This window comes from Euprymna scolopes, chromosome 40, assembly GCF_053919585.1.
Source record: "Euprymna scolopes isolate OS-2025 chromosome 40, ASM5391958v1, whole genome shotgun sequence".
Classification (NCBI taxonomy): Eukaryota; Metazoa; Mollusca; class Cephalopoda; order Sepiida; family Sepiolidae; genus Euprymna; species Euprymna scolopes.
This window is the reverse complement of record NC_136521.1, coordinates 22991964-23014579: the sequence shown is the minus strand read 5'-3', so window position 1 is coordinate 23014579 and position 22616 is coordinate 22991964. Positions and strand designations below refer to the sequence as shown.

Genomic DNA, 22616 nt, shown 5'->3' with positions numbered 1-22616 from the left:
TTAAGGCTTTGCCAAGGCATAATATGAATTTAGTTGGATTTCTTCTCATCCTAACCAAGCATTCACTCTTAAATCAGTTTCACAACAGATACGTGCACAGTGCCATGCTACATGTGAATGAATGCTACCCTGACCGATTAACTCAATCTTTTTGATACAAAGGAACGGCATGGCCACGATTCTGTGTGTGCTTTAACAACAGAATTGCTTCCTTCATGATATTGAAGCTGAAATTACCTTGATTGGCGTCAGCTGAGTTGTTGTAATCACATATGTTGGTCTGAGCATGTTAAACTAAGCTCTGGTTGGATAAACAAAAGTGTAAACAAGTTAAGCAAAGAAAAGGCCGAGAAAGAACGACTCAGTCAAAGCAATGAGATCAAGCAATGGCACATCGAAACTAAAATGAGTTTTTTTGTATCACCAATGGTCAACACACAACTCCCATGCGACGAAAGGGACATATATTGAATGAACAGCATGGAAATTATGTAAGGCTTATATAAAATACTGTTTTCCATTCTGTCTTTTGAAATTCAAGGGGAATAACTCAACTTTTGAAATTAATTTTGTGTCATCAAAGCATCAAGCATCTAAATTCAATTCTTCCAAAAGATGATCAATAAGTTGAAGCTTTTCACTAACTTCTTGCATTTCACTAAATGTTTGCATAAAATTAGTCAGGTAATATCGAATGTTGTCGATAATTTCAATACTGTCTGTATCCTGGCGTTCTTTCACGTTAGCAGCATCCTCCAAGACCAATTCTGTGAATTCTTCCAACTGGATCACCTGAAAAAAAAAAAAGAAAAAAAAAGAAGAAAACAGTCTTAGCTTATTTCAAATATTTTTTATCCAGAGCTGAAATTTTATTTTGTTTTCTTTGATCATCACAGATTATTTTATGCAGTCAACAACAATATACAGCAACACATTTCTGCATTTGTGTGCTTTTTTTTTATAATTGACAACTGAACTTCATAGATTGACCATTGTTTCCAACACCAATGCTTTTTTTTTTCCATTGTTCAAAATTCGACTCACTATTTGCTTTAAATTTGGCTATTTTAGAAGTGAAATGTATGAAGTTCATACATTCAAATTAGTTTTTTCTAAAAAATAATGAAATTATGAGCACAATTTGTTTATTCACTGAAAAATGAGTGCTCCACCCAAAAAGCATTTTTCATGTTAATCTTGTTAGAGTAAAAACATTTTATTCTTTTTAATTCAAAATGAAGTGTAGCATTGCATAGGAATTTCTTCAATTCTCATAGATTGTCCATCATATTCTTTGTTGACAGAAACAGCTTATCTGTCATCAACGGCCAGTGTCTGCTCAGCGCAGATTACAACAAACAACCTGAATTGTCTGTTAATTTTTTTGTTTGTGCAGATTACAAACTGGCTTGCAAAGTAATTAAGATCAGATCTTTAGATAAGAGAGCTAGTATTTTAAAATGGTCACTTGTTTAAGTACACGCTAACAACATACGATGGCCATTCAGGAGGAGAGGAGTTTCTAACGCTGACAAAAATCAATCAAGTTCAGTTTTACATAAACCTCAAAACTGATTAAATTTAATTCTTTTTGTACAAATACGAGTTTTACATAATTGCCATAAACATTTGTGAACTTTCAAAACTGAATAATATTTCTTTTACACATTTTAAATGCAGAGCATCTTTTCCATGATAATGTACCAGATGAGGTTGATGGATGAGAAAATGCCAAGGTCTGTCCTTGCATGTGTTGTAAAATCGTCTTATGGTATGTTTGGAACAAATTTGACACTTTTGGAAAGAAAAAAGTATCATATTTTGACCAATAATTAATGTATACTCAAAATTCAGAGTGCATCTCTTGAAGAATTTTTACCAAATACAGTTGTATTTAGCAAAAAACATATATAAAATATATACAGCAAACTCAAAGGAGTTGAACTTTGAACATATCATGTGATTAAAAATTGGTACAAACCTGTTTTTATGTAGCTTGTAGAGTCTGGCGCAAACAAAAAAGTGAAGAAAAAAATGGCTACTGATTTTTTTTTTATATGTTTATAACCTTGCCACCGGATATGATTCTGGAGTAAATAAAATGCCAGATTTTTCAGAGACCCATTTAGTTTTTGAGTTGATTGTTGCAGTAGCAAGTATTGGATTTAGATTTGGGTGCTAGAATAGCAAGTATTTGACAGCAAATGTGTCAAATTTAATCACATGCGACCTTCAAGAGAAACCTGAAGACAAGTTTGAACTTGACAATTAGCACGTTCTTGATGTTTTAAGCAGTAGATGAGTTGGGGAAGGTAGGGGTAGATATTAAGATTTGTGAAGTCATGAGAGTTCTCAGACAGCTACTTATAAGATTTATTTGAAGATGTGGTATGAAGATGAGTTCAGCTGTCACATATCAACCATTTCACTCAGCATTTGGGCAACAATTAATAGGGTCATCTGAATAATTGAGTCGTTTTGCAAATAATTAATAGGGTCATCTGAATAATTGAGTCCTTTTGCAAAATAAAAGAAAAATATTTGATGACTATAATGTTATCCATATTGAAAATTGCGCCTCCCGGGACGCGGGGAGGGGGGTCACCTCAAACACACAAAAGGGAATAAATCCGAGAAAGTAGAATCTCCACTCCCGTTGCACCTACTCTCCTGCCAGATCTTGAATCTCTCCCCCACCGAAAAATGATGCCTGTTTTGTAGTTTCTGGCTTCACGCACACACAAGATTTTGCAAGAACGCATGTAATAAAATGCTGGCCGCCATCTTTGTTTTTCCTTTTCTCGGCCTGAACTCACTCGCTGCACACCTACGGTAAGACTTCTGTTTTTTCTTAGCTTCTGACCACACGCCTCCCTGATCTCAAGATCATATTTCGTAGTCTCTCATCCACTATGGCGGTCGCCTCTCTCTACTTGGCCTCTGAGGTGTCTCGTCCTCCTCCTGTTGCTACACATTCCCCTCCATTGCTTCGCCTTCCACTGATGTTGAGAATATGCCTCGGTACTCTGTCCACCACAATGTTGTTTCTGGTGTTCCTCCCAGTCACGCGACCTCTACTCCATTGTGTGGTGCAGCGCGCCCCCCGGTGGCTTCACCCATACCTCATCCCCGAGTTTAATGGTCCCTGTGGCCTCTGCCTCTCTGCTTGCTAGTTCAACCCTGGGATGCCTCCAGGAATATGTGAACGTTGACAGTTGCGGAACCGTCTCTGGCACAATCTAGGCGACATATTATACCAGTAGATCGCTTGCCCAGGTGAGGTGCCTCCTCTTTCCACAACTATCTTTATGGTGCGGTGGTTTCTCTCCACGATCCCTAACTCGTGCATTTCACTGCTAAATGGCCTCTCCAATTGCATTTATAACACACTGTCCGTTGCAAGAACTTCCTGCAGTCTCTTCTCATGTGTGGTCCCCCTACATTCGAAGCATGCCACCCTCAGGTTCGGCAGACTCCTGCCCACATCCTGCTGTACCGTTGCTGTTGTCCCTCCAGACTCCGTGGGCTGGGTGCTCACAAAGATCTTTGCAGTTTTGAGCAGCTCACTCACATCCAGCGTCTCTACTCCCGGGACCTGCTGCAAACATTTTAATATCTCTTCCAGGGTACCCGGTAATGAATGTCATTTTGACTACGTGACTCGTGGAGTATCTCCTGATGCCCGACAACTCAACCAATCTCCTTATCTCGTTCGCGTAGACATCAACAGATTCACCCGTCCACCTCTTCTCCTTCAACTTATTAAAGGCCTTGAAAGGCCACTCTGCAAAAACTTCGATCAGTTGACCCTTGATTGCGTCCGCATCACCCTGATCTTGTTCGCTGAGCTCCAAATAGAGGGCCAGCGCGTCCCTTTCTAGAAACAGTGGTATTACTGCGGCCACATTATCCAACTTTTAAGCCATGCCACCACATCACCATCGCCATTAAAAGGCTTAATCATGTTGCTTAAGCCAGCGTTGGCCATCGCCGAAATAACCTGCGCCTCCCGACGTGGGGGGGGGGGTCACCTCAAACACACAAAAGGGAATAAATCCGAGAAAGTAGAATCTCAACTCCCGTTGCACCTACTCTCCTGCCAGATCTTGAATCTCTCCAGCACCGAAAAATGAAGCTCGTTTTGTAGTTTCCAGCTTCACACGCACACAAGATTTTGCGAGAACGTACGTAATAAAATGCTAGTCGCCATCTTTGTTTTTCCTTTTCTCGGCCTGAACTCACTCGCTGCACACCCACGGTAAGACTTCTGTTTTTTCTTAGCTTCCGACCACAAAAACTTAAAAGAATGGAGTATAATTTTTTTATAAATGTAATCATTAAAAAATTTCCTAATAAGCTGAGCAACATTTTTTATGATTTCTTAAAAGCTAACATAAAATGTGAATAAAAAGAACTGTTTACCTTATATAGATTGGCAGCAATGAATTCTGCACATTGGTCTTGTAAACGGTAGAGATTGAAAAGTCGAGCTGTTCTCAAAACATTGACAACTTGGTTTGTATTCAAGTTCTTTGCAATGAAAGCTGCGCATTGCCTCTTCAAGCCTGGAAGTAAGTAGAGATCAGCGGAACACAGGATTTCGTACACATTTGTACAAGTGAGCTGGATGAAGAGGATAAAAAAACTGCATTGCAAAATTAAATTCTTAACATTTGTACAAGTGAGCTGGATGAAGAGGATAAAAAAACTGCATTGCAAAATTAAATTCTTAACATTTGTACAAGTGAGCTGGATGAAGAGGATAAAAAAACTGCATTGCAAAATTAAATTCTTAACATTTGTACAAGTGAGCTGGATGAAGAGGATAAAAAAACTGCATTGCAAAATTAAATTCTTAACATTTGTACAAGTGAGCTGGATGAAGAGGATAAAAAAACTGCATTGCAAAATTAAATTCTTAACATTTGTACAAGTGAGCTGGATGAAGAGGATAAAAAAACTGCATTGCAAAATTAAATTCTTAACATTTGTACAAGTGAGCTGGATGAAGAGGATAAAAAAACTGCATTGCAAAATTAAATTCTTAACATTTGTAACAGCATCAGAATAATTGGAACGACAAAACAATTGCACGCATTCACTGCACAGGCTATAATTGTCCATTTGTTTTCATCTGATGACTAATGACTGCTGCAATGGATTTAAAGTCCAAACAAAATCACAAAGCATAAACAATGGTTTATGTGGGGAGGTCATACTGATATTTGGTTTCTTTATTGAATGACAAACATGCAAATCACATTTGTTTCAATCGAACACAGTTCATCAACTTAACGTCCAAAGCCATATTTGTTTCTAAGACTCACAGGCTGAAAAATATACAGATATTTGGGTCATTATTTATAGATATAGATATATATGAGAGAGAGAGAGAGAGAAAGCTATCATTTTGGGTATGCCACATAACAAGACCACTTGAGAATAATGGGCTGTTTTATCATTGGACGTAAACACTTACTGACAAGAGTATTTAAAATGAACATTAATTCTGTAGGATTGCAAGTAGTCTACTTTCTCAGCTTGGCTAAATGGATGCAGCCTGACTGCCAACTCTTTAGATTGGAGAACAAGAGACGTTATTTGGTGCTATAAAAAATATATATTATGTTAAATATCCTCAAAATCTTGTGTTCAAATGTTACAGAGTAACTGCTAAATATGCAAGCCATGAAATCATTAATAAAATTCACAATCTTTTCGGAATCCAAATATATTTGATGTAAATAAACTTCAGCTTCATGCTAACCTGTCTCCAAGTTTTAGTTAGGTCTGATCAGTCTTTATTATTATTTAATTATTGATATCCAATGATATCTAATGATATCCAATGATATCCAATGATATCCAATGATATGCTCCAAATGTTCACCTATGAATTGATGTCGAAGCTCTGTATCAAGTTTTTGGCAGTTTTGATGAGGTCTTGTGGTGAACAGTGTTTCCAAGAGGATGGAAAAATTTCCCACAATTCAAATGATGTTGGAATTGCTGAGAGGACACTTTGTTGATCGTCTCATCAGCAGGTGTAATCCTAAAAAGGCTTCACATTTACCAGATCATGATCCCCAGATTTTCATCTGTCTGGTTATTTCAAAATTAATATTCATCAAAACAATCTATTCATGAACTGAATCAAAGTGAAAATTAAGAAAAGAGTTAGTGTTATTGACAATTATTTGTATTCAGGTGTGCAGAGAGATTTGTATTAGGATCAAACCAGCATATAATCCATAATACTCCACTAACTGGAGTAGTTATGCCTTCAGATTGTCAAATATGATCTTCAGCAAATCCATGCTGTTCTTAGAACCAGATCAGTTTGTTGATGAGTTCAACTGGAACTACTGCTACTTGTAGAATAGCAGAATTTGTGGTCATCCTCTTAGTCATGTACAAGCATATTAACAGGATAATCTTGAGAAGAACTATATATGGATGGTCATTCCTTATGGAGAGCCTACATTTTGCATGTTGCATAATGCTGGGATGCATGGAGACCAGTAGAGAACATTCCTAGATGCCAACTTGGAAAGGAACTACATCTCTACAAACCTCTTGATCCCAAAATAAAGCAAACCAAAAAAACTAGTATTTTCAATTTACAGGGGTAAATTTAACATAAAATGATCACCAACTTTTGTAGCACGAGACAGTAATGATCATCCACTTTCGGACCCGATATCACTTTTAAAGCTATGTAACCAAATATCTTTTTAAAAGGCACCATTTTTTTTGTGTATTTGGGCATGGGAGGTAACAAAACTTTTTTGTATGCTATAAAAATAATTCCTTATTTTTCTTAGATAAGACTGTAAAAAAAAAAAAACAAGAAACAAAAGCAAAAAAAGAAAAAGAAAAAAAAACCGGTTAAAAAACTGTAAAGACGAAAAAAACAATAAAATAAAAATTTGATAATATTAAACCTTTGTGCACAACCTAGAAATGACCCTTTGAATACTGATAGATGATCTAGGATTGACCTTATGAAAAAAACAAAAAACAAACAAACATGACCTACATAGAAAGGTGGGGGTGATCCAGCTAGGCGAGAATCTGAAAATAAATCGATATGTGATTGGCGACTGAAGAAGCAGTAATTCCGGTGGAACCAGTAATCATTATACGTCAAATTCATATGTCAAATTCATATCATTGTCCAATTCATATTATTGTCAAATTCATATTTTGTCAAATACATATTATTGTCAAATTCATATATCAAATTCATATTATTGTCATGTCACATGTAAGAGTGATCTTTCACTTACATTTAATTTCTAAATATTTTTTTTGTTTTATTTCTTTTTATGACCAGCAACCTTTTAAAATGTAGAATTTTATTATTTTTGGTAGAGGGGTGTGTAGAGCTTTTAATAATAAAGAAAAAAGAAACACATTAACCAAGAAAAAAGAAACATTAACCAAGAAAAAAGAAACATTAACCAAGAAAAAAGAAACACATTAACCAAGAAAAAAGTGTGACCTACCTCACAGCTATCTGTGTAGATGTAATATACAATTTGCTGGAAAACAACAGCGGATAATTCATGCAGTGTGATCAAAGGAATTTCCCCAGTCTTATCACTTTCGTCAAAATGGTCAGATAGAAGCGCTCTGAAGTAGTCGGTTCGGGCATAGAAAAAACACTGCAAAAGGAAAACTACTTGGGTTAATCTCCCTTGACGCTTTTTACACTTGAAAATTAAATTAATAAAATTTTTATAGAAATTAAATAAAAAAAAATGAATTTTATCAGAATGAGTTTGAGGTGGTTCAGAAGTTTGGAGCACAGGGAGAAGCAGGTACAAGTATAATTGTGACAGTTAAGCATAGATGGAGCAAGTTCAGGAAATCTCTGCTATCAGACTAATGAGGAGAGTATTTACCATCGGGTTAATCGGAGAAAGAGACAGTCATGTGTATGATGTGTGATAATGTATAGAAATGAAACCTGGTCAATTTAGATTGAGGACATGTGTGGCTTGGATAGAAATGATATGAGAATGATACGATGGGTGTATAATGTGAGTCTTGAAAACATTGATGATTTCAAAGGCAGATTAAATATGGACAGTATAGGGAGATAGATTTACAATAGGAGACTATGTTGGTTTGGTCACTTTGAAGAAATAGTAGATGTAAAACAGTTCAGGTAGTAGGATCAATTTGCATTGAAATGCCAAAGAAAACATGGAAAGGATAAAGATAAAGATGGATTTGTAGAGAATGAGTCAATTTCAAAAAGTTGTCCAACACATGCCATCATGCAAAACAGACGTTAAACCAAATATGGATGATGAGAATGGTTGATTTAGTAGATGTAAAACAGTTGAGGTAGCAGGAAAAGGAAGAGAAAGCCAAAATATGGAAGGAAGTGATAAGGATGGATTTGAGAAAAAAAGGATAAAGATCTATCTAGAGATAAGTTAGCTTTTTAATGGAAATCACTCCAAACAAGATATGAAGTCACCTGATGTAAGGAGCTAAAAAATATTACTTCAAGGTTTAATATATAGGTTCTGATCCAGAAAACAGCAATTCTTTCTCCTTTGTCAGAAATATCACTTAGGGAACGCGAGGCTTAAAGGACAAAATAATAGAAACAAGAATTATGAGGTTGCTGAAATTAAACCCAACGTCTATTTTTTACTCTCCTGGCATTTTGAAATCAATTATTAAAAGTCACCCAATAAAAGTAAAATGGATAATAAACTTAATATGATGATAATGATGATGATGATTTTTTAAAGGGATTTTTATAACAAGTACCTGAACCATCAAACCTTTTGGCTCTAACATATTCAAAGACATCATTGCAACAGCATCGATTCACCTGAGCAGAATGACCAAAGATATCATTGCAACAGCACAGGGAAAAATGGTCACAAATTAAGTCATTGACACAAGCTAGTTACTGTCATTCAGCTGATACGACAGCAGTCTCGGATGCTACAATGAATTTATAATTGAATACTTAGTCACCAAACCTCATGTTTCAGAGCTGGATGGTGAAAACAATAGTCTTGTATACATTTCTAATATTTCTGAAAATAAGACACTAGAGCTTTGGATCTATACAAAATGCTCATCACATCTAACTCTGATATAAACTTTAGGAATTTGGGATTATCTAAAGGATTCTGTTCCTCGATTCAAATGAATTCAGAAAGAAATCTTTCACTCTTTTTTTTTTCTTTTCATTTTTTTTTAACTTTCCAGTTTGAGAAATTTTTATTTCTTTTTTTTTCAAACTTCACTGATTAAGACATTTTTATCATATGAATATTAGTGTGAACACTACGAAACATAATTTTTACTGCCAGTTTTGATGGATGGTATACATGTACACATATGGTACACATGTACGCATACATACATATAAGAAATAACTGCTGATCATCAAATTAATGAAGAAAAAGAAAAAATCTTTAGATCATAATATTACAAAGCTTAATGCTTCTCATCAGAAGTTATATATAAAAAAAAGCTAGCATAAGAACATTAACCTAGAAATAAAAAAATAAAAATAGTTATGTAGCAACTGAAGAGAAAGTAATCGAGATAAATAGAAGGAAATATATATAGGGAGAAATATATGAAGATATAAATACAAAAATAGTATAAACTAAATAAAATAATATAAAGATACAATAAATATATTCAAGATTAATCCAAAAGAATGAATCGATTTCATTACATAATATCTTAATAAAGAAAATACTAGAAATGACAATCATGTCACAAGTTTTATTTCCTGTTTTAAAAATCTTCAGCATCAATATTATGAGTGAATGAGAGAAATGAAAAAATGAAAAACGGTTTCTGTTGATGGAAGCAACCTGTTGCTACTGGAACTTTGTTACATAGTATACTTTTCTCTGATGACATTATATTCAATATAACAACATGGGGGCTACTAGATCTTTATAGAGTTTCATCCAACAACACTGTTTTCAATACTGATCTTTATTGCACAATGATCTTAGCCCTTCAAGTGCTGTTTTAGCACTTCTGTCAACTTCCATTAAATCTATCTTTTATGGATGGCAAAGCACATCATTTACACATAATCAATATGCATACTCTCATTAAATAACCTAAAAAGGGTTGATATGCTATAAAACAAAACAACCAAATCAAACCTCATACTAAAAACAAATATAACATTTACCTTATGACAGAGAAATCGATGTCCATCAACGACGAAGCCAATATCAGCAAAGAGTGTTCCATATTCTGGTTCGAATGGCAACTCACCATGTGGCTAAGGAGAAGAAAGAGATACAAAAAGAAATAAAAAAAGAAATAAAAAAGAAATTAAAAAGAGTTTAAACAGGATTAGGGCATCACTTACACTCTAACTTCAATGACACAGTTAAAACTCAATTTTACCAAATTGATACAAAAATAATAATTAACAGTAAAAAAAAAAATGTTTCACAACCACTGAGCATTTTTTTACATCTCCATTTTTTTTCTGTTTCCCATCTCAATACAGCAGATTTCATGTTGATTTCTCAGTTAATTTTTTTAACCAATGAAAATACAGATAATGTGTGAGTTCAACCTTTTTCTTATTAAACATGGATTTGCTTATTTTTTGCTTACTAGCAGAACCTGTTAACAGGCATTGCCCAGTGTTTACTGGGCTTTGAATTCACCCTTATAGCATGTAAATGAATGTGACCCAAATAAAAGTGTAACGCGACTAATCTCTCTTTCTCTCTCTCGCTCGCTCTCTCCTTCCCATTCTCTCTCTGTCTCTCTCTATCTGTTCCCATGTATATTTGCTTCCTTGGTATTTTGCTCGCTGGTCGGTGAAACCTGCAAGTTCATTCTAACATGCCTTGCTGTTTATGTCAGAATGAAAATGGTCTGTAAGGTAATGTAGTAAATGAAATATTAAAATTAAGAAATAAAGGTAAAGGAAAAAAACAATTGTGTTTTACATTCTAAATAAATAAATATATAAAAAATAGAAATATGTAGAAATAATGGAGTATTAAATGAAGCAGTTTCATGTAGCTGTGTATTGTCTCGAGTGTCCATGGATGAATAAATATAATAGCATTATCAATCATTTAATTTAATATCAGGAAAGCCCTGAACAGTAAAGTTAATGTAGCGAATGAAAAAAATAGTAAATATAGAACAAAAGGTTTGTAATGAAATGAATGGATATGTAAAAAAATGGTGGTGTCAAACCATTCATTTAATAGTGGAAGATGTGAATATCAGAATATCAGAATATAAGAATGTCTACTGAGCAGCCAATCAACTGTGCTGGATTTTGGAGGGAGAAATTATCTTTAAATAGGAATATGCAAAAGTTATGGTATGCGTATGTGTCTAATAATCAGTTAAGAATGGTTATAATCCAGCAGGGTAGGAACATGTAGAAATGGTGCCGGTGTATAGTGGGAATGGTGGAAACACAGATAAGATAGAGAGAAAAATAGGAACTACTTTCGTCTAAAGATGGTGAGATTGTGATTGTGGCACTCCTCGGAACTAACATAGATTTCATTATTAATGTGTTTACGATGTCATTCTAAAGTTACATAATATAGTGGCTAATAGTATAGACATAATAAATTTGTATGTGGCATCTGTTGTTGTAAATCTATCGTATTTTGGTTCAGAGGGAAAAGACTGACGTTTTTATTATATGTAGGGATTATTGCAGTGCACTGCAATAATAACCAGTCATTGTTTTTAGCCAAGGTTGTGAATTCAATGTTCACTAGTAAATTATGATTTGAACATTTCCTTAAATTTTCAAACTTTCAAAAGACAGACCCTTTTATGACGAGGATAAAACACACTAGGGCCAATTTCACTGCTCAATCAGAGTTGCATAATCATCACATCTGCATGAAGAGGAATTTTTGTCTTTGGATTATTGTCCGCATCAATACATTATTGTCCGCATCAACACATGATGAAGTGACAAAAAAAAAATGACTCTTTGTACTATCCTGATTTTGATTGGGATGACCGGCGTCTTCAGTTTGGGAAAAGTCTAGGGATTGCTTTGCTGAAGCATTATCTTTGAGATAACAGATAAAAATTTTGGAGTATGACATCACATTTACTGATCACAAAATTTTTCTCCCAAACCATCAAATGACGATAAAACAATTACCATAGTGTATGTAAAAAATGTAAAAATTCAAAATCAATGAATATGTTTTCTTTCTTTCTTATTCAATTTTCAATATGATGACCTTCTTTAGGTGTGAAAAATCTGGAAATTGTTTCTATAGACATATCTTCAAGATAACCTTGCAGATATAAATCTGTTTTTCTTTTTTTTTTTTGGGCGGGGGGACTATAAAGCTTATTTAGAATCACACTCTTTTCCAGTAAATCGATCAGCATAGTGACCCCCATATCATCAAATAATGATGAAACAATGATAACTGAACATTTATGATTAAAATTTGGTGGACAAATCAGATATTAGCTAAAGTTTATTTATGATTCGATTGCAGTAATGATTATTAGCGATTTCATGTGCGGCAGTTTGTTTTTTAGGGTGAGAGGTGAAGAAAATCATAAAAATAAACATCCACATAAAAATAATATAGAAGTAAAGAAACTTAGTTCGCTATCTAATTTACATAAGTGTTCTTATTATTAAACAATGATGAAAGAAATAATATGAAAATAATATACAATAGTCTGGGGATTGGTTTGATATGAATCATCTTTGAGAATCAATAAGAATCTCAATGATCATACTGATGAGACGATCACTCAAGTGTCCCTGCAGTCATGCCAACAAGTAATTTCATGTGCAGCAATTTGTTTTTTTTTTTGATGGTTGTAAGGGAGAGCACTCTGTACAAAAAAATCATAAAAATAAACATCCACATAAAAATAATATAGAAGTAAAGAAACTTAGTTCGCTATCTAATTTACATAAGTGTTCTTATTATCAAACAATGAAAGAAATAATATGAAAATAATATACAATAGTCTGGGGATTGGTTTGATATGAATCATCTTTGAGATAACCCAATCAAAAAAAAAAAAAAAAAAAAATCTATTCATAAGTTTTACTGTTTTCCACTTTTATAAAAAAAAAACTAAACCAATGTTGGACAGAATAAACTGGAAGGAGTGGTGGGAAATAAGACAAAAGCATTTCTTACCCACGAACTTAATTCAGGAGGTTGCGCCATGTTTGCAAGTTGTAAAAGCTCCGTTTGAAGAATTTCTGTTTCAAGATCTGATTCGACATTAACAGTTGTGATTACGATTCCTGGTTTTGTACGAGCTGAAAGTGGAAACAATTTATTGGAGCCTTTGTCATAGCATTGATTAATAAAATTTTTTTCAAACATATTTTCCAATGTTGATATTCTCTTTCAATGTTGATTGCATTTGTTCAGTCTATCTGTTGGGCACTTCCAGGGCAACACCGGGTGACCTAAGAAATTATTATTAATTGTTATTGAAAACTAGATGACGAACAACAAAAATGCAATAAGGGAAAATGTTGTGAATAGAAAAATGTTTGGATAGCAAAAAGAATATTAACTGTGGAATTTTAACATAAACCAGGCAGGTTAGGAATTTTAGATAAATACTAACAAATGAATATGTGACAGATGTCAGGAGATGGTCATGTAGTGATATGTATATTGATGACGTAATTTAGAAAGGAAGATAGATTTTTTATATACTCAAGAGTTTAGTTAGTTGGAAGTCAGAGTTGATAAGAAACAGTTGAGCTGAACAGACATGGTCAGGGGGCTATGGCCTCTGTATGCTGGCAAAGCTCTCTGGCATCTGATACAGTAAAAAATGTAGAATAAGACAAATGTGCAACTTTCCAAGGGGGGAAACATTCTGGGAATATAAGTTATTGAAAATACACCCGAGACTTCTGGGATCTTCATTTGCTGCTTTCAAGATCCATCAAAACAAGACCCAAAGATGGACAAGGTATGCTTCCCTATTGACCAGATGTAAAACCCCACAGAGCTGTGATCCGTCTCTTTGTATAGTTTGTGTCTGTTGTATGTCTAATAAGAACATGCTATGCATACATCAACTAGATAATTACAAATTATAAAAATTCTCGCATACATGAACACGTATATACACCCACAGCAAACAGTAGGTAAACACAATGAACATTACAAGATGATCATAGACTATCATAAATATAATCTGACGTACAACACAGTAAATATACTCTTAAATAGACGTTTATATACATTCATTAAATAGACTCCATTATATACATTTCATTTATATATACTCCCTCATAATACAACAGATTACGATTTTGTAAACACACACTCCAGCTATACACCATATCAAGTGTTGATTGCATTGTCCAGTCTATCAAGGAAGAGGCTTCATCTTGATACAAATATTTTTTTAGTACTGAGCCTCTACATGTTTTAACATAATGCAAGTTGTGTCTTCCATATAAGTGTATAAATAAGGCATAGCACTTAGGGAAATGATTTCACATATAGCAGACAAATATGATCGATCAAGTTGAGCTATCCACTATTCCTTATATATGAAAAAATAAAAAGCATCAGCTCTAACACCAACTGGAAAATCTTAAAATTATTTGCTGCTTGTAATATATATATTAGAAACTAGCATTTCAGCCCGGCGTTGCCCAGGTGTTTGGAGGTGTATGTTGAGCAAAAAGAAAAAAAAAAGTGGAAGGCAGGCTCGAACCTGTACTGTAAAGGAGGAAAAGAATGGGGAAAAACGGGACATTTTTGCTGTTATGACCACAGCCAAACCGGAAGTGACGTAGGTTTAAATTAAGGCTAGACAATCGAAAAGAGGGGATGATTTTCGACAATATCGGAAAAAAAGCGACCCTTCCCTGTAGAAAAGTGCCAAGTTGAAGGTGAAGAAATGAATGTTTTTAGCCAATTTTTCGATATTTGTTGTCTGAAAGGTCGAGCTTAAAGACGATATTGATCTTGTGAAAATCCGTCGCCTCTGTCGAAAGTTTTAAGTAGACATGCAAACATACAGACATTTATACATTGGTAGCTCAAATTTGCAACCCAAACCGATTAAAAAGCTTGCCATATTTCTGAATACCCTTTATGTAAAATTTCAAATGTTTAGACCAGAAATTGTTTTTAGTAATTTGGTAGAGACTGCAGCGGTCAATTTTTTTAAACTTTGACCCATATTATAACCCTTAACATTTATTATTTTGGACTCAAATCAAGTTATTAAGTTAGATCCATGTCCAAGGAACCTATATCTAAAAATTTCAAGTGTTTAGACCCAAAATTGGCGGAGGTAGAGTTCTCAAAGGTCAAATCGTTGAACTTTGACACCTTAACAGCCAAATTTATTTCTGGCCGAAAACGGATTACAAAGATTTTCCCAAATCTCAGTACTCTGTATATCAAATTTCGAGTCTGTAGACAGAAAATTGACAGAGTTATTACATAGAGAAATGTACACAGACAGACATATACACAGACAGACACTTTCACTTTTATAGATATACAGATGATAAATTATGCCTAATGGAAAAACTCTAAATTATAATCTGAAAAGACAAAATAAATTATAAAATACCTGACAATCAGCAAAATTTCACCCCTTTACTCTAAAAGTCCCCGGATGTTGGAAGGCTTTCTATTCTAATAGTTTCTTTCCTTGAACTGCTAGTCTTTGGAATTTCTTCTGCATAGTTATAGCAGACTTAGACATTGTGAGATGACATGATAACAGACTTGATGTTGCCTCGGATGATAGCTATGAAGATGTGTGGCTATCATCAATCCAATGTTTCATACAAATTGTAAAGCATCAGAGTCAAGGACTGCTGACGTTTCAACTTACAATAATTATACATAGAAATTTCTTTAGTGCTGGAATCTGACAAAATTCCAACTCACCATAATTATAAAGCTTTTCCAAACTTTTCTCAATTGCTGGAATCAAGTTGTGAAATTTACATTGACGTGCAAGTCGCGTGTAATCTTCGATGTGTTCAATGCTGATCTCGGAATGAGCTGGAAAATAAAAATATTGTAAATAAAAAAAAAAAACACTATATTAGTAGTGGTGTAAGAATGAGAGAGAAGATGATATAAAATAAAACTTGAAATAACATATTTGTCCATCTGTGTATAATATGATACTAAAATTTATAACATTACTTGCACATTGAATGTGATAGATGATGGGAGAAAGGACGAGTGAGATGAGAAGTGGTGGGAATATGAGAGTAGAGGGAGTAGCATAAAAGTAAAAGGATGGCATATGTGAATAAACAAAAATAAGAAAAATAACAATAAATATAGGAGAGAGAAAGTGACATAACATAAGAAAAAGAAATATTGAAAATGACAAACATTTCTGATCTGTACAATATCACATTATCACGAAACCGTTTCCATGCAGACTACAACATGGCCGTGTTTAAATCTAGTGTTTCGTCATAAACTATCACCATAACTAATCAAATATTATTCATGTCATTTATCATTTTCAATTTTGTCATATTTTTCATTGGTAACTGTTACCTTCTAGTAGCTTTTGGCCCTTTTAAGAAATTATTTTGGCTTTTGGCCCTTTTTCTTAAGAAATTACTTTTTAATGAAACAATTAAAAAAATGGCAGATGAGCGTTCTAGTATTTTATGCTGCTGATAACCTTTTAACACGATACGATATTAAGGTTATAAAACCATTTTTAGTTCTACAATTCTCAAGACTTTTGGTTTTCATCCAAATTTCAATTAATCAAAATATTCAAAAGATTATAAATTACTAAATCGTCAATAATCTTTAATATAAAATGCATTTTGTCTGTTTAAATATCTGCATATTCATTATGGAAGTTGTTCCAGACGAGGCATGAAGCCACTTGATACAAGGATCTAATTATAATAATAATAAAAAAGAGAGGAAGACAGAATCACTTTAAGACAAAGCAAGACTGAAAGTAACTTTATCACCAGTATTTACTCTCCTGAACTCCAAAGAAATTAGCCAAAATTTAAGCCCTTTACTTACTAACGAAAAATATTATGAGAATATCAAAAATAATAAATGAAATAAATAATATTTGACTAGTTATAGTGATAGTTTATTACAAGTTAACATTAGATTTGAAGACGGCCATGATAGTAAATAAAGATATATTACACAAAACCATTTGAAAGTACAAAGAGACTTTATTTTCAAGCATACAAAAAACAAATTGAAAAAAAAACAACAAAAAAAAACAAACAAAACAATGTAAAACAAGTAACTGGAAGAAACAGACGAGAAGTTATATTTAGTCATCTCTCTTAGTTATCTCCCTTGACTAATAACTGATATTAACGCAGTACTAGCGTGACCTCCAATTTTTTTTTTTTTTTTTAACATATGGGTTCAACTTTCGCTGGATGGCTTGGACTGTTTTTCAGCAACAGAGTTACTGTTGGGATTTTAGGGTTACTTGTCTTTATTGACTTATGGTTGGTAAGCAGAAACCCCTCATTTTTGAGGGATTTGAAGGGGCAAAATTTGTCCTTATAACTTCAGGTGGATTATTGATGGGTCTGATGGGTAAGCAAGCAAAAATGTGTCCCTTTGCTCATCTGGTATTAAGAGTTCAAGAGCATATGAACCGACGTCTTTCTGTACAACAAAAATCAGTTGTCTGTACTCCTTAATGATATCAGCAGCAAATCTAAGCCAGAGTGTATTCGGAGAGAGGGGTATCATAGGATTGAGGCGTAGCTACAAGTGGAGAACTGCTCAAGGAAACGCTTTGGAGACATGAGGATACAATTTTGTTCACAGCTTCTGTCAGGTACCGGCTCACTACCTGCTGCAGCTGGTGTTTGGTAAGGTATCCTAGCTCAACATGCAGTGCCATCAGTAAGGTATCCTAGCTCAACATGCAGTGCCATCAGTAAGGTATCCTAGCTCAACATGCAGTGCCATCAGTAAGGTATCCTAGCTCAACATGCAGTGCCATCAGTAAGGTATCCTAGCTCAACATGCAGTGCCATCAGTAAGGTATCCTAGCTCAACATGCAGTGCCATCAGTAAGGTATGTTGTGGGACAATAATTGCATCTCATTGTGGAAGAAGAATCCTTCCAGCAATCAACTACAATGCCATCTCGGGTTAATGTGGTAGTCTGAAGATCTCTCTTCACATCCATAATGCCATCAAGCCATCTTGAAGGATGTTCCTTGTATCAAGTGTGCCCATGTTGGTCTGAGGTTTGAGCACTCATTTTGGATTTCCTCCCTCTGGGGCAGCTAGTATAAAGGAAGTTTGAGAATCCTCTGATTATGAAGTCCTAAACATGGTGGCTTTCTCCTGCACTCACAAGGAGGGGCAGACTTGACATGTCGAGTGCCTGCATACAGGAACACTATGGCTGACAAAATCAGTTATGTTTACTCTGCCAGCAACATGACAAAATCAGTTATGTTTACTCTGCCAGCAACATGTTGGACAGAAGCCTGGAAACTGCAGACAGTTGACAGGAACAATGCCAAGCTGAAGCTGGTAGAGAACTGGCCTTGGCAGAGATTTTCATAGGCTTAAACACAGAGCTATCAGTGTGAAGTGTAGGGTGATACCTGACTAAATCAGGTATGGGCTGGCAGGATAGGGAAATGCACTAATGTGATTTAACTCATCAAACTTAAGTTGTCGATCTCTGAGTTTGTTTTCATTATATAAGAGAAGTCTGCCTCAATGCTGGGATGGTCGCATAGGATCCATGTTAATAGAGGCTTTGAAGTGCTCAAATGAGCCGCTATGCTCAGGTAGATCTTCTTTGAACACATCATAGAACTTGAAATTGAGTTGTTGAAATTTAAACTTTTCTGAAGAGGATAATATATCATTCTGGTCAATAGCCACACAGGAAGTGATGCTGTCTTGGTGTTTGTTTAAGATTCAATAGGTACTTGCCATGCCAGAAGATGTTATTGTTGAAGTAAACATGGATATAGTTTGAAAGATGTGTAGTGATCTTCGTATTTGTTGTGGTCCACTGGTGGTGTTGGCAAGCAACACTCCGCCTCCTACACTTCTTGCAACTATAGGCAGTGGTCAAGGTTTTAACTGATACTATGTGACCTGAATCCTAACGAGGCTTAACGGCAATTTTGTTATCTTCATCTGGACAAGAAGAGTTCCAAGTATTCACCAGGCCAAACTGTGATTTGATGGGGAGGGGGATGCAAAACATGAGTGCATCTGAACAATCGTGTGTTAAGTGTTAATGTAGTTGAGCCATACTTGAATTTCTGTTAAGTGTTAATGTAGTTGAGCCATACTTGAATTTCTGTTAAGTGTTAATGTAGTTGAGCCATACTTGAATTTCTGTTAAGTGTTAATGTAGTTGAGCCATACTTGAATTTCTGTTAAGTGTTAATGTAGTTGAGCCATACTTGAATTTCTGTTAAGTGTTAATGTAGTTGAGCCATACTTGAATTTCTGTTAAGTGTTAATGTAGTTGAGCCATACTTGAATTTCTGTTAAGTGTTAATGTAGTTGAGCCATACTTGAATTTCTGTTAAGTGTTAATGTAGCTGAGCCATACTTGAATTTCTGTTTAGTGTTAATGTAGTTGAGCCATACTTGAATTTCTGTTAAGTGTTAATGTAGTCAAGCCATACTTGAATTTCGTGTTGCTAATCCATATGTCAGACTTATCAGATTTCACTGACAAGTCATTCTTGCAAGTGAATAGAACATCAAGTATCTTGGTATCAAGATCTTCAATAACCAGCCTATCAAAGTAGCACACTGTGTCCCCTATCTCCAGACAGAATCTGGTCTCTTTATCACATTGAGCAAGGAGAATCTGTCTGTCTTGCAGACTGGCAAGTTTTTATGATTTTGGTGTCCAAGTGCTTAGATGTTGAATGTGGAATCACGTTCCTTATGGTGCCACTGTCCACAATGATCTGCACCAGAAGGTGATTTGAGATCATGTCTATGTAGGGGGATTGTTCAGTTTCACTCACCATAAGATTGTCATATTTTCTTCCTTTATGTGTAAATACCACATAAAGTCTTGAGACAACTGAGCTCTTCCTTGCCGAGGATATAAAGGATTTTACGAGCCTTGGTTATCACAGATTTATGAAGGTGTATTCACTCAAGAAAGGGTTTATGTTGGATCTCTTAGCCTGACTAGACAATGGGCGAGTCTTCCTCAGTTGAGGTTTCTTAGCATGTTTAACCGGAAGCAACGGATAGAAGCCAGGGGTATACAAATTAACATTAGAAAAAAACAAGATAACGCTCAGTGGATTTAACTTGAACTCATGCCATGACTTAGGAAAATATTCTTGCAGCATTTGCAAGTATGGACCAACTTAATGAGATGCAAGGGCTGCACACTGTATATTGACAAAAGGTGCAGGTATAGAATTTCTCCAATCAATCTAGATCTCTTGGCACAGCTTGTGCATCTCATGATAAATCAACTCAAGTTGGATGTTGTTCAGTCGTTCTGCTTTCTTGGGGATAGTCAATGTCCAGGAGGCACCTGTGAGACAAGCAAAATCTAACCATGCAGTTGCCTGGGGCAAGTTTTGGGAGCTTCTTCCACTCCTGTCTAATAAGGGCAAATCCTTACATAGCCATGATGCAGTATTCCATAGCTGTATCTGAAATGTTGCATGCCAGTGAGTGTTGGCCTTTCAGAGTTCAGGACAGGTAATAACTTTCATGTAGTGAGCGAGCCATGCTTTGATGGATATGCAATAAAAAGTTGATAGAGTATGTCAGCAACTCCGTTCTTTGTGAAAAACTCCCACTTCTGGATGTAACACTATGTGAGAAGCGTCTCCGTTGGTCTGATCATGTTAAGTGTAATGATAGATGGATAAACAAAGTTGGTGACTTGTCTAGCATTGACTGCCCACACAAGACCTGCAACTATCAAGAAGAAACTTAGCAACCTCATTAGGGGGATACAAACATCCAAGCAGCCACCAAAAAAGCAGACTGTTGCAAGAAATGTAAACCTGCCTACAACTCAATAGCAGTATATATATCTTCTATCTATCTATCTATAATAAAACACAACTTTCTGTGTGTGTGTGTGTGTGTGTGTGTGTGTGTGTGTGTGTATGTGTGTGACAGTTCATTCCCTATGGATACGGAAATGGTTGGGCCGATTTTTAAAAAAATTCACACGAAGGGTTCTGATGTGTCTAGGAGTGTGCTTATGTAGGTTTTTTTTTTATTGAAATGTGTCTGAGAAGTATCGATAATCAATAAAATCCGATTAAAAAAGCAAGTCCAAGTTTGACCAAAATTAACACTTTTATACAACCTAGCATCACAAGTATTTTTTGAATGAGTTGAATTAATAGATGATCTTATTTTAATACATGCACTTTTTCTACTTGATTATTGGCAAGCATCCACTTTCATAAGCTCTCAGTAATGGGTTGATAGTGCTGTTTTTATTCAGCATCTTTTGTAAAGTAATAAATGATAGGATGGAGATATACATATATGTACAGTAATAAATTATAGGATGGAGATATACATATACATATATGTAAAGTAATAAATGATAGGATGGAGATATACATATATGTAAAGTAATACATGATAGGATGGAGATATACATATACATATATGTAAAGTAATAAATGATAAGATGGAGATATACATATGCATATATGTAAAGCATTAAATGATAAGATGGAGATATACATATGCATATATGTAAAGTAATAAATGATAAGATGGAGATATACATATACATATATGTAAAGAAATAAATGATAGGATGGAGATATACATATATGTAAAGTAATAAATGATAGGATGGAGATATACATATATGTAAAGTAATAAATGATAGGATGGAGATATACATATATGTAAAGTAATAAATGATAGGATGGAGATATACATATATGTAAAGTAATACATGATAGGATGGAGATATACATATACATATATGTAAAGTAATAAATGATAGGATGGAGATATACATATGCATATATGTAAAGCATTAAATGATAAGATGGAGATATACATATGCATATATGTAAAGTAATAAATGATAAGATGGAGATATACATATACATATATGTAAAGAAATAAATGATAGGATGGAGATATACATATATGTAAAGTAATAAATGATAGGATGGAGATATACATATATGTAAAGTAATAAATGATAGGATGGAGATATACATATATGTAAAGTAATAAATGATAGGATGGAGATATACATATATGTAAAGTAATAAATGATAAGATGGAGATATACATATATGTAAAGAAATAAATGATAGGATGGAGATATACATATATGTAAAGTAATAAATGATAGGATGGAGATGTACATATATGTAAAGTAATAAATGATAAGATGGAGATGTACATATATGTAAAGTAATAAATGATAGGATTGAGATATACATATATGTAAAGTAATAAATGATAGGATGGAGATATACATATACATATATGTAAAGTAATACATGATACGATGGAGATATACATATATGTAAAGTAATAAATGATAGGATGGAGATGTACATATATGTAAAGTAATAAATGATAGGATGGAGATATACATATATGTAAAGTAAT

At 34.4% G+C, this 22616-nt stretch overlaps 1 protein-coding gene across 1 annotated transcript in view; it reads right to left on the bottom strand.

The window, feature by feature from the left end:
- Positions 1 to 309: 309 nt before the first annotated feature.
- LOC145265429 (ankyrin repeat and BTB/POZ domain-containing protein 1-like) overlaps positions 310 to 22616 on the bottom strand; it is a 188295-nt gene continuing 165988 nt past the window's right edge. Inside the window, exons 7-12 of the mRNA XM_080121262.1 lie at positions 15924 to 16040; positions 13179 to 13303; positions 10193 to 10285; positions 7509 to 7667; positions 4423 to 4623; positions 310 to 792 (exon numbers count right to left, since the gene is read on the bottom strand). Coding sequence (XP_079977388.1) covers positions 586 to 792; positions 4423 to 4623; positions 7509 to 7667; positions 10193 to 10285; positions 13179 to 13303; positions 15924 to 16040 — 902 coding nt within the window. The 3' untranslated portion in view covers positions 310 to 585. The remainder of the gene's footprint in view (positions 793 to 4422; positions 4624 to 7508; positions 7668 to 10192; positions 10286 to 13178; positions 13304 to 15923; positions 16041 to 22616) is intronic.